The following is a 13,842-nucleotide window of genomic DNA, read 5'->3' as shown; positions in this document are numbered from 1 at the left end:
CCTATAAGAGGGGCAAAGGTTTAAAAATAATTTCATGAGGTATTACTTTACTGAGAGGGTAGTGGAAGCATGGAATAGCGTTCCAGCTGAAGTGGGAAAGGTTAACACAGTGAGGGAGTTTAAGCATGCGTGGGATAGGCATATGGCTATCCTAGACTTAAGATAAGGCCTGGGACTAATTAAAAGTATTTCGACAATTGGGTAGACTAGATGGGCCGAATGGTTCTTATCTTCTGTCACATTCTAGGTTTCTAACCACAAGGTGCAAATCCAGACCAGGGCCGGCATAATCCTTTAAAAAATACAAAATTGTCCAGGCACTCAGGGTACAATAAGGCAGTTTTAATTAAACTATTACAAGCAGAAACGTTGCGGCTTGTTATATGCACCAAGTTTCATTAAAACTGCCTTATTATATCCCTGAATGCTTGGACTTTTTGTATTCTGGATTTAACATAACAATATCTGGCAACTGACAGCGGCAGAGGAACTATAAATAGAACACTAGATAATTTATGAAATTATTTTCATCGAATCGCCAAAGCTAAGTTACTTAATGGAATAACAGAAATATTTCACATTTAGACAAGGACCCATGATACCCATTCTCTGATATCCCCTATAGGAAATTTCTCACAAACTGAACTGGTATCAAGAATGCTACCACACTTCCATCCAACAGATGAATCAGGAGACTTTCTATTCCAACAATTTACATAGAACAAACATTTAGAAATTCTGTACTCTGGGTAAACAAAAGTAACAGCAAGGGAAAAAAATGCGACAGGAAAAAGATGTGATGTAGACCTTACTCAAACAGGGTTACAGTCTCAAGAAACTAGGGTGCAATTACACAAAGGGAAGAATGATTTGTGTACAGACAATGTTATATGGTATATATCAGAGAAACAGGGATGCTGAAGATAATGGAAATTTGTTAGTGTATATGTCTTCCTAAAGAGGTGGCATATAGGGATTTTTTTTAATGGGCCAGAAACTAGTGACTATCTATAGGGCTATGAAGATAAACTTTAGTCATTAGCAAAGTGATGGGCCAGAGGTGTAGTATACTTGCCGATTACGGAAAATAAAGTTACATAAAGCTTTCGCTTGAGCGATATATTGTTTAAATATCATACACCTTCCTCTTAATACATGCACCTAGAGCTTCATCTGTCAAGAGCCAAAAACAGAACTGGACTACGAGCCAAGTCTTTGGAGGATAGCGCGTTAGATGGTGGGATCCTCAGTCAAAGTCTTTATCCCCTTAGCGTTCACTAGTGCTGACTAAGGGCTCCACCTTTTTGTCAAGCATAGGAAAAATACATTAGATAAAGTAGTCACTTATCTTGTGACTGCCTTGGAATTTCAGTGATATTCCAACATGGTCTTCACGTGCATGTTGTAAAGATTTTATATTTATAAAATTCTAATTTTTGAGGGAGGGGGTCATAGCCACTTTAAAAGACCACTGTCACCTCAAAATAATTTTTTAATGTAAGGATTATTTCATTAAGTTTTAAAAAAGAAACAATACCCTTGATGAAGAGGAACGTGAAGATTATACTTTGTTGCTATTTTCTTACTCGTACTTGAAGCATATGCTTTAAATTACTGAGACATTGGGACTGCTTGCAAAGCTACCTCTCTTACACCTTAAAATGGTTGTTTGCAAGTTATCCTGGAACCAAGACATATAGACTGACATTTCAGACCGCTTAGAAGCCTCTGTCCATTCTTTAGAACAAGCATTTTGCATCTCTCTTTTAGAACCATTAGGTAAAGATGTATTGCATCCTGCACAGATTAAGTGTCTAGACAGAGTCAGCTTTCACTTTATCTGAAGATTCAGCTGGATAAGAATAGGTTTTAAAACTATAGGACAGCTCAGTCCTACCTTAAAAATGTCTCAGCACGCAGCAGCTGAGAAGAACCGCACATGGAGCCTAGCTGTTTTGGGCTCTAAATATCCATAAACCAGACATTAGAATTTTAGTGCCAAGATCAATTTGCACATCCACAGTTTGCATTCCTCATTAGCATTGGAATACATCTCAATCCACGCGTGCGTTCCACCATTAAGCCCAGCACACAGTCGAATAACGTGCTCAAGGCAATTTCCTGGTTCTGAAAAGCCTTTGCAAATTACAGACAGAGTAGCTTAGGCCTATCTAAAACCAGACTGTTTCCTTATCGCGGATTATGCCCAGAAGCCTGCAGCAGGACCCCTGAACACTGCTTCATGTTCCCATCACTACTGGGGCATTAAAATAAACATGAGTGCCCTATCTATACTTACCATAAGAGGAACAAGGCAGAAAACTGGCCAGACTTGGGTTTGTCAGCTTAATATAATATAGGGAGGTGGAATATGTAAATTGCAGTCATTTTAAGGGAACACTATAGTTAGAGAATCATGAATCATGTACTTCAGCTGACAGTGTTTCTCACCACATCTGAATTGTAACCAGCATATCAGTTTGAGATCTACTGATCTAAATTAAAAATATTAATAGATATATAAATCACATTTGCTTCCCTGCAAAGAACAGTTTGCAATGCAGTGAATTCTGTATTGAAGCAGTATTAACTAGAAAAGCTACAATTTCTGGGGAAATTGTGGGAAGTGTTCTTGCCTCAACCAGTAGTATACAACTGGAGTGGGCGGAGTAACTGTTATTTATTTATATAGCACATTTAATTGCAACGTTGTTGCCCAAAGTGCTTCAAAGTTACGTTAAAACATACAGTTATAAAAACATTAGCAGGTGCAAAAGGCCCTGTCTATGACATCACTTGCTGCTTCAGCCTGGCACAGGTCAGAGTATTTTTGCGGTTGCCATCTTCAAACGGTCGTATTTTAAAAACTATAAATCCTACGGTGAAGAGCTTTATATTGTGAGAATCACAAGACCCAGACCTACATTTTGATGTATAGTATGTCTCTGAGATATTAACAATGAAGGCACAGTCGCAGTTTAGAAATTGCCCTTCAAATGTGAGCTTTGCAGAGTGGAGTTTCAATGAATGCCAATAGACGGCGTGAGTTGCAAACAAATGGTCATATTGTGAAAACTATCAGGACTATGGCTTAGCTGTGGACATTTTTAGTGGCAGCAGGGATAGCTGAACGTTTTGATATAGATTTGTGTAGGTGGGCCTGAAAATGAGGGAGTGGTGGCAGTTTAGAAATCATGTCCTCTAGCTCTAGCTTTGCCATTCATTCCTATGGGACAAATTTTGCCACAATAACAACGATATTCCGAGAACCATTCGGTGAAAAGTTCCACAAAGTAATAGCAATCCGATCGGGAACAATCTGCACGTTTTGGTATATTTTTGTCTATGTAGTGTAAAAACTGTGGGAGGAGTTAGGGTGGCAAATTTGGCTATAATAATAATAATCATATATATGTGAGATAACATTAAGTGGTCTTGCTATGCAAGAACACTTAATAAAAGAAGAGCTGTTACAATAAAGGAGGATACATTTACTTATCTTCACTGTGAAGAGAGGAGCTGGAGAAGGAAGCAAATAGGGGATTTTCTACTATTCGTGGATTGCGTTTTGCCATCTAAAGCACAATTAATTTAGTTTATGCATAAGGAGGTGTAAAGAAAGTAGGTGAATTGAAGGAATTTGTCTGATAAGATCCGTTTTTAAGTCTTTTATATGCCAGAATGCATGTGAATGCTAATATATATACATATACATATAATATCATTGTTTTGAAATAAATTATGCTGAATAGATTTGAGTTGCTTTAAATGCTAGTTCCACTCGAATTGCCTGTGCTATTTTTATGAACCTCAAGCATGTTTGTTGCAAATGTTTCCATATTTCTAACACAGCGTTTCCCAATTGGGGTTCCACCACAAAAATTGAAAATAAAATGGCCGCGGGAGGCGAAGGAGCAGTGAGCAGTGATCTCCTGGCTCAGCTCCCTTGGCACAGCAGTGATGCTGGAGCTGGAATATGACGTCACTCCGGCATCACTAAGAGGCGCGCAAGGGAGCCGAGCAGGGATATCACTGCTCCCTCGCCCCCTGCACACCAGCCGCTCAGCAGCCCCACTGGATCCCAGGGACTGCTCTCCAGCCACCCAGCAGCCCCACTGGACCCCAGGGACTCCATGCCAGCACTCCTAAAGGTAAGGGGGCTGAGTGGAGTAAAAAAAAAAAAAAAATTGTATGTGTGTCTGTTAGGGAGTTTGTATGTGTTTGTCAGTGAGAGTGAATGCGTGCTTGTCAGTGAGTGTGTGAGTGTGTTTGTCAGTGAGAATGTATCTGTTCTTGTCAATGAGAGTGTATGTGTTTGTATGTGTGTCTGTAAAAGAGTGTGTGTGTTTGTCAGTGAGTGTGTGTCAAAGAGTGTGTGTGTCAGTGTCACGGTTTGTGTATGTGTCACTGTGTGTATCCAAGTGTGTGTGTGTGTATGTGCAAATATGTATCAGTGTGTGCGTGTGTGTATCGGTGTGTATCTGTGGGTGCAAGTGTGTGTATGTCACTGTGTGTATCAGAGTGTGTAAGTATTTGGAGTCAAGATGTGTGTGCCAGTGTGCATCTGTGTGTCAGATGCATATACACACACTGGCGCATACAAACACAGACACGCACACACAGATAAACCCTGTGTGTCAAGGTGTGTGCATCTGTGTGCCACTATCTGCCAGTATGTGCATCTGTGTGTCAGATTCATACACACTGGCACATACAAACACAGACACACACACACCTTGATATACAGACACATACAAACACACAGTGTGTGTGTGTGTGTGTGTATCAGATATACAACAGGCACATACAAGCACAGATATACACACATCGGCACATATTTAAAAAAAAAAATTCTGAATGTTCATACAATATGTCAAAGGGTTCCACGGGAAAAATTAATTGGGAACCCCTGTTCTAACAGTTTAGCAATGTTCACAGTAATATTAAAATGTTTATGTTTCTCATATATTCTGTATCATCTTTTTCATAATTACTCATGTACATGTTTGCTAGGGTTTGGAGGTTACAGGGACAAATTAGAGATCTGCATATTTCAGTTTTCAAACCTAGAATATGGCCATTTTTCTTTGCTGAATGTATACAAATCAATTTAAATAGTTTCTTTGAGTTGTTTAATACGTTTGTTTAACCCCTTAACGCCGTTACGGCGTTCTATGCCGTCCCGCATTTAAAGGGCTTTAAAGCCGTTGTGGCGGCATAGAACGCCGTAACGGCTTTGAGCCCCTGGAGGTGAGATTTACTTACTTCCGCCACGATCCTCTTCTGGAGGGCTGCCTCACAGCCAATGCAGCCCTCCCCAGGGGGCCATGTGATCGCTCTCAAAGAGCGATCACATGGCCCCTATAGCTGGCTGTGGATTTGCCAGCAGGGGGACCGTCTAAAATATCAGACAGTCCCCCTGCTGGTGGGAAGTATCAAAAAAAAAAAAATAATTAAACGTGTAAAATAAATTTCATTTATTTTTATATATAGAATATATGTATATTATATATGTAACGTCAAAGTGTATTTTAATATTAATATAAGTACATACATTAATATTAAAATACACTTGGAATGACGATATATATAGATATATATATATATATATATATACACACACACACACACACACACACACACATATATTCGTATAATTACAATAATAAAATATTGAAACAAATATAAATTATATATTCATATCTAATTTCATACTAACTTTATTTTGTTATATATATATATATATATATAAAACACAAAATACACTTAGAATTACATTCTATGTATATCGATCTATATATAAAAGACAAATAACCGCAAAAATATATATATATATATATATATATATATATATACACAAACACACACACACACATATATATATATATATATATACACACATATATACATATAATTACATAAAAGATTACATTAGTATACATGTAGAATTTAAATACCTATAAATGCATATATAATAAAATTCTACGTGTGTATTTAAATAATCGCTAACTTTGGCCAGAGTTTGTGACTAAGTGGCTACTAAAAAAGACCAAACATACCCCACTTTCAATTACTTGGGTTGTTTACTTTTTCAAATGGTATGCCATTATAGGGGTAATTCTCATTACTGGGCTACCACACCGTCTCAAAGGTAACATTACTAATCTGGCAAATTTAAATTTGAAAATGGAACGTTCTATATTTGACCCTGTAACTTTCCAAAACATCATAAAACCTGTTAATAGGGGGTACTGTTGTACTCGTTAGACATCGCTGATTACAAATATGTGCAGTATTATGACATTAACAGCTAAAATGTCAGACGAAAATACAAATAAAAAAAATAAAAAAAAACTTATTTTCCTCACATTTTTTTAAATTTTATTCATAATAAATTATGTTCCATATATGAATAGTTAATGATGAATTAACTGAACAAAATGATATATAATAAGTGTGGGTGCACTTAATGTGACAGCGGTGAATTATGGTTGAACAGACATATAGCGCAAATTCCAGTTTTTGTTTACGTTTTGTTTTGATACTATTGACTCCGTCCTGAAGGGGTTAATACTGCAATATGATTTCAACTACATCCATCAGCCTCATGAACACTCTGGTTTCCAAGAAACAGTTTCAAAACAAATGTGCTCAAGTGCAATGTGGGGTAGGTAAGAAATTGATATCAACCCTACAAAAGTGCACAGCTTTAAACACACTTTAGGGCAAAGTCATCCTCCCTTCCATAAATGAATACAGATGCTCCGCATTTACCAACCCGGGTTCAGTTCTTACGACCCAGTCGTAAAACGAAATGGCCGGTAAGTGAGGAGCATGCGCAGGGAAAATTCCCCAAACATAGATCAGACTGGGAGTGCGGACTGCAACAGCCCATGTTGCCCCTAAGTGCCCACCGGTCTGCGGTGCTAACGGAGGGCGGCCTGGGGACCGGCCGGGACCTGGCAGCCGGAGAGACGGGGGAGCGTTGGATGCTCCCTGACCTGCATAGGCGACCCGACCGCTTTGCACGCTAACAAGGGCCATGGACGACATCACTCCCACACAGTCAGCCAGACTAAGTAATCTTCGGATGGAATATATAGGTCTCCGACGCTATACCTGGAACTTATACATTGAGCTATACCTATGGGGCGCTCCCTAGACACCAACCTCAAGGCGACACCGAGAAACCGTATTGAGAGACACATAAATACTTACAATGGTCCATGAGTGACTAATATTTATACATCTATTTCCCAGCATGCCTGTTGTGCAATTAATAATAATGCTAATAGCTATGATTTGCTATAGCCTCACGATGTCAGACAAATGCACTGCTTCTGCCACAAAAGTTTTAAAGTTCTTATTTTACAAACTTATGTTTTACACAGTTGACTATACAGAGTACAGCATGTTAAATAATGAGGTAGTATGTACAACCCTTTTACCAGAACCACATTGTAAGCAACAGCCTACATCAGACCGTGCATTATCAGAGGATTATTTTGTTATGAAAGAACACTTGCCGGTGTACATATTCATATGCATGTATTGCATAATTCCTTGTAGAGTACTTACAAGATAACACTGAGCGATCGGCACTAGATACCGAAACGTCGACTAAGTTATTATAACAAACATTTGCTAGCAATTCTGCTAGCACAATGTATAGAGTAGAGTTGATTCTATAGCATTCAAAATTACATTTGTCACACATTACCATTATCGGGCTAGCTGTGCAGAATATAAAAGGCCTAGCTTCTTCATTATCCACTTAGGTAGCTTAATTAAAGGACACTGCCTCTATATGCCTCCTTACTGCAACATTGCATTTTCATAAGGGTTCATTCAGAACCATCCTACACTGTTATTAGCAATACTCAATTTCGACCTGTTAATGTAACAGCACACATACACCGATAAAGCAACAGCCTAATATCAAAATTTAGTCGCACGCAGACTGATAAACGTGATCGGCTAATGATACGAACATACGCATCAGTAATTAGCAGGTCGTTATTTGTTTTTCTTAGGGACATGAATGTTGAAACGTTATATCAGAATACTCTGGTCATGTGTTAGTTTTAAGCTTAGACATGTGCATCCCTGCAAAGTTTATGTGCGTTTATATGATCTGATCAATTCGCCTCTGCGAAGGCGACAATCTGCATCTATTCTTCTATACCAATACTTAAGCCTCTGCATAGGCGACTGTTCGCTTTCATGAAAATCTTTTTGATTATAAGAATTCAAGACATGATAACAATAAACATATTTAAAACAAACATAGATCAGTTCTCTAACGCGGGGAATCGCTTGAGTCCCCACGCGAGAGAGCTGGTTGTTCGTGCGAGCCGTTGCAAAGTGAGGACCAAATGTATTTCGACTTAAATATCCAACTACATTGTAATTTAATGCTTCAAGGTTTGTGGAATCTGAATGCATCGTTATTTTACTTTTCAGCCCTAGCAATCCAGTTTTCCTTGTCCGGTGCTTAGCAGCAAGATTCCCAAATTAGATAGCACTCCAAGGTCTTTGTCAAAACATAAAACTTAGCTTTTACTGCTCACATTACATAAACTTTAGACCAAACTGAAACGTCAAGTCTTTTTTTTTTCCTGTAAAGTGAGCACTAAAAGCCAAGTTTTATGTTTTGACAAAGACTTAGGAGTTTTCTCTAATTTGGGAATTTGCAGAGATAATCCATCCACCTCACAGGTGTGGCATTTCAAGATGCGGATTAGACAGCATGATTATTGCACAGGTGTGCCTTAAGCTGGCCAGAATAAAAGGCCACTCTAAAATGTGCAGGTTTATCATACAGCACAATGCCACAGATGTCACAAGTTTTGAGGGAGCGTGCAATTGGCATGCTGACTGCAGGAATGTCCACCCGAGTGGTTGCCCATGAATTGAATGTTCAGAGAATTTGGCAGTACATACAATGTCAGGGACAATAAGCAGAGTTATAGTAGTGGCGTTGTAAGTCGGTTGTGGTGCACCAAAAGCAACGTTCGGTTAGGCCTGTAAAAAGAGGGCCCATCAAAATTAAATGTCTTGATAAAGGGAGCGGTGGATGGGTTGAACCAGGCAGTATCGACCCAGAGAAAGTGGAGGCCTGTGTATTCCTAGGCAGGGTAACCCTCCCCACAACTACAGACTCCATCTGTATTGAATATTTATAAAAATTATTTAAGGATACGCGAATAGGGGTGTGGTACAGTACTGTACAGAGATGTACCAATTAAAAGACTTAGACAAACAAAAATAGGCCATAATGGTGATTGGTAAAGCAATATTTTTTTTCTCTATTCTGAAAGAACACACTAAAATTACCTGTCGTTGATCTTGATATTTTGGTCAGTCTGAGGGTCATACATGAATCTCATTAGTTGAAGATGTAACACCGGTGGTAAAGTTAGAAATTTCACACCTTTTTCAGCTTCCTATGCACAGTAAAATATAGAACGTTTACCGTCACGATAAAGTACATGACATCAAAAGAAACCTATGACCGTTACATGCGACAGTGAACATTAAAAATCCAATCATTTAAAAACATCAATTAGTAACATTTCTAAAGCAAAAACTGGGTTTATGACTAGGGTCAAAGTTGTGACAGCATCTAACACACAGCGATGGCACTGAATCTAATGTAAACTGATTAATAGCAAAATCAGTTTCGGGAAAAAAATTAGTCTCGAAAATTAATGGTTTCCTTTTACACACAAACTTTGGAATTACCAAATAGTGATCAAAATCAGCACACAGGAATAGATTTAAGTTTTTTTATATGCATCTATGTTATTCCAATTTGGATAGGATGCGGAATTTCACAGAGGTTTTATTTCACAATTATCTTTTGTTTGGACCAGAAGAAATTGAAATTATGTGAAACAGATATAGAGGACAATATAAGCCGACCCCTTTGGTTTATTTACAAGTTACACCAAATACGACAACTTTGGTCTTGCATGTGTTATGGTGCAAGCAAGCAATTCTGTTACTTCTAAGTCAACCACATAAAAATACCTCTGCAGCTCTAAGCCAGTCAATGTCCCACCAACCCTACTGCATATAACACTTTGCAAAACGGTGTGCATACTCAAGGAATGCAAATGGCAACTACATACAGGCTCTCTCATAGGTTTCTATGAGAGAGCTTGGGTGGGGATTGCAACTATTCAATTATTAAAACACTAGAGCTTATTAGGTAACCTGGGAGTTTCTACTACCTTGAACTATTGTTCAGTGCATGAAACTGCTGTCGTGTGTTGAACAATTAGATCACACAACATCTAAGAAATACCTTGGAAATGTATGGGAAGAGCAAACATTTAATCGATAAATTACCTGCAAACCGTGTTCCCCTGCATCATATTTGTTATCGCCATCTAGCTGCTCCACTGCCACATAGTCAATGAAAGACTCAAATACTATGTAAAAAGACAAAAAAAACTATTTCAAACAATAGTACAGACTAAATGATTATGCTACTCATGCACAGCAAAAAAAAAAATACCTCAGTAATATGAAAGGTAGGTTCATTTGTAACACATTTTTAGAATGAACACCCAACAATATGGCAAAAGGATTGGAGTCGTAAATTATTAGTAATACAAGAGATCAAATACCAGATATTGCTTTGCAATAGAGACTTAAAGCACCACTCCAGACAACATAACATAACTTCGTTGCAACTGGTGCAAGGAGGTCCGAGTCGTCGTCTCATTTAACTCGACATTTCTGCAAGTCTGAGCCTGTTCCCTTAAAGGGACACCACAGTCATCCGAGCAACTACAAATTATTGTATTTGTTCTGTTGAGCAGAATCACTCTCTTCAGGCTTTTTGCAATAAACACCTTTTTTCAGACAAAAGGCACTGTTTACATTACAGCCTATGGATACCTCCACTGGCCACTCCTCAGATGGCTGCTAGAGGTGCTTCCTGGGGCAGTGTTGCACACTGTGCAGAACAGTCATTCAAGGTCTCTATCCTCTGCATGCAGACACTGAACTTTCCTCTAAGTATATGCTGACTGGCCAGGGCTGGGTTTGACTTGTGCTGGCTCTGCTCCGATCTGCCTCCTTGACAGTGTCAGCCATTGTGACTGGCTCACAGTATCACTTCTGATAAGGTCAGGCATGCAGGCAGGTCAGGGGCAGAACCAGCAGCTGCAGACTCGAATACAAGTAAGAGTTTACTATATTTAAGTGGGTAAGGAGGAAGGGGTGGGGGCAGGGTGTGATAGATGGTTGTTTCAACACTATAGGGTCATGAATACAGGTTTGTGTTACTGACTCTATATAGTGTTCCTAATACCAATGTAGGTCTGGGACTTCAATCAAGAAGCCTCGACACCGCTGGTAAACTGACTGTCACTAGAACCCCATTAACATTTCTGAATATGAAATTAGTGATGGAGCGGAGAGCGTCGAGCTGGCTGATGCTCTCAACCTAGTGCCTGGTCCAAGGTTTAATTATTGAAACCTTGCGCCTACAGTTAAAATGGACAAGGAGAGCATTCAGATGACGTCTTTCAAACCGTTCATTAAGAAACCAGATTGGTTCCATAATAGATTTCAGTCAACTCAAAATAAATAGCATTTTCCAATTTCTGCCTTACACTGACTGTATTTTTTGAAGCACTGCAGAATAGTGTTTCATGATCTATTGACAAGACGTCATTATTTAAAGGGACACTCCGGGCACCATAACTTTACTGCAATAACAACGCTGTCTTTAACCGTTAACAAAATAGACCATGGAACAATATTCTGCAGTGTAATACAATCAATGTAAGGTAGTAAGACAGAACAACAGTTTTCTGCTTTGAGTTTTCTGAAATTCATCATGTGACCTGTAAGTACGAATTTCATCAAGAAATTCAGGCAACTCTTATAATTAAACCTCTGTGTGGCAACTGTGTTTTTACCTCAAGGTTGGTCAATAGGCATAATATATCTGGTATGCACCTGTCCATCTCCCCAACAGTGACAGTAAGAAAGTAATGGAAGAAAATAGGCAGTCACACAAAATATACTCTAAAACCTTCCCGATGAGACATTGCAAATGAGCGTGTTTAGTAATTCACGCTGCCTGCACACTCCCACCCTCATCTCCTTGGTTGTGAGTAACCAGAATCAGTTTTGGTAGTAGTGGTTGAATGTCACATTGTTCCCTGCACCAGTGTGCAGAAGTGAGATAAGGTAAAGAGTTAAGTATTGACTCTCTACTGGTGTGCCCAAGTCAGAAAGTGAACTACTAAAATAAAGACCCTGCCGCCTTCCATAGCCTTCTGGTAAGCGAGGGCCGCAGTTTTCCCAAGGATGGGGATGCTCAGCAACCAAATGCTTTAGATTATTAAAAGGGACACTATAGTCACCAGAACAACTACAGCTCATTGAATTTGTTCTGGAGAGTAGAATCATTACCTTCAGGCCTTTTGCTGTAAACATTGTCTTTTCAGAGAAAATGCAGTGTTTACATTACAGCCTAGTGATAACTTCACTGACCACTCCTTAGATGGCTGCTAGAGATCCTTCCTAGGTCATGGCTGCCTAAAATGCATCCAAACATTCAGTGTCTCCACCCTCTGCATGCAGACACTGAACTTTCGTCATAGAGATTCCTTGGTTCAATTCATCTCTATGAGGAGATACTGATTGTCCAAGGCTGTGTTTGAATTGTGCTGGCTCTGCCCCTGATCTGCCTCTGTGTCAGTCTCAGCCAACCCTATGGGGAAGCATTGTGATTGGATCAGGCTACCACTTCTGATGATGTCAGCAGGCAGAGGGCAGGTCAAAAGGAAACTGGGACAAAGCCAGCAACTTCAGGCTTGAGTACAAGTAAGATTTTACTATATTTAGGGAGGCAAGAGGGGGCCAGGGTGGCTAGATGGTGGTTTTAACCCTATAGGGTCAGGAATACATGTTCTCTCCTCTTAATTAAATATCTGATTTATAAATGACAAAATAGAATGCAGTCATATAGAGATTCATTTATTTCGGACACAAGTAAGAAACCTAAAATGTGGACTGATATGCTCATCCCACCTTCTCTCCCAGAGATAATGAAGTCTCGTTACTGCCTTATTCATAAAAACTAAAAATAAAAAATCCTAAATTTGGTGATGTCCCTCCCAACAGTTGTTGCTATTCATGGTCATCCAAATTTAGATTTATTTGCTTCGCTTCCAGTTTTTGTCACATCATTTGAAAATAAACTGTATGGGTCTTGGTGCTTAGCATGTCCCATTAATTAGTGGCATGTTTTCTGTCAGAAATACTAATTGTTAGGAGTATTCCGTTAATAAAGAAATCATTGTAATCTTATAATCCTGGCATATTAACTGAAAATTAATTTCTAGAATTGCAAAGTTGATGAGGCAGAGTAGCTTATACTAGATTTACTTCAGGTTGGTGTTGCTTCCAGCTAGATAAGCTAAATAACAGTCAACTGCAAACCAGCTTTCAATCAGGTTTATGTACATAGAGAGCACCGCACAATGTACTGTGCTTTAAAAGAACACTATAGGGTTCAGGAACACACGTTTATTTCTGACCCAATAGTGTTAAAAAACATCATCTAGACCTCCCCCTTCCCTCCCTAAATATAGTAAACTTTTACTTTTATTCCAGTCTGCTGCTGCTGTCTCTGCCCCTGATCTACCTGCTTGGCTAACATCATCAGAAGTGATTCTCATAGGAAAGCATTGGATTGGCTGAGCTTGTCAAGGAGGCCGATCAGGGGCAGTGCCAGCATAATTTAAACACAGCCCTGGCCAATCATCAGCTCCTCAAAGAGATGCACTGAATCAATGCATCTCTATAAAAGAAAGT

At 39.1% G+C, this 13,842-nt stretch overlaps 1 protein-coding gene across 2 annotated transcripts in view; it reads right to left on the bottom strand.

Moving 5' to 3' along the window:
• The window catches only part of USP7 (ubiquitin specific peptidase 7), a 113,318-nt gene that overhangs the window by 63,357 nt on the left and 36,119 nt on the right, over window positions 1-13,842 (bottom strand). For both annotated transcript variants that reach the window (XM_063430282.1, XM_063430283.1), the window contains exons 11-12: window positions 10,354-10,436; window positions 9,337-9,446 (exon numbers count right to left, since the gene is read on the bottom strand). In XM_063430282.1, the coding sequence (XP_063286352.1) occupies window positions 9,337-9,446; window positions 10,354-10,436 (193 nt within the window). The remainder of the gene's footprint in view (window positions 1-9,336; window positions 9,447-10,353; window positions 10,437-13,842) is intronic.

Source organism: Pelobates fuscus, chromosome 8 (assembly GCF_036172605.1).
Source record: "Pelobates fuscus isolate aPelFus1 chromosome 8, aPelFus1.pri, whole genome shotgun sequence".
In the NCBI taxonomy this organism is placed as follows: domain Eukaryota; kingdom Metazoa; phylum Chordata; class Amphibia; order Anura; family Pelobatidae; genus Pelobates; species Pelobates fuscus.
This window is presented reverse-complemented; position numbering and strand designations above follow the sequence as displayed.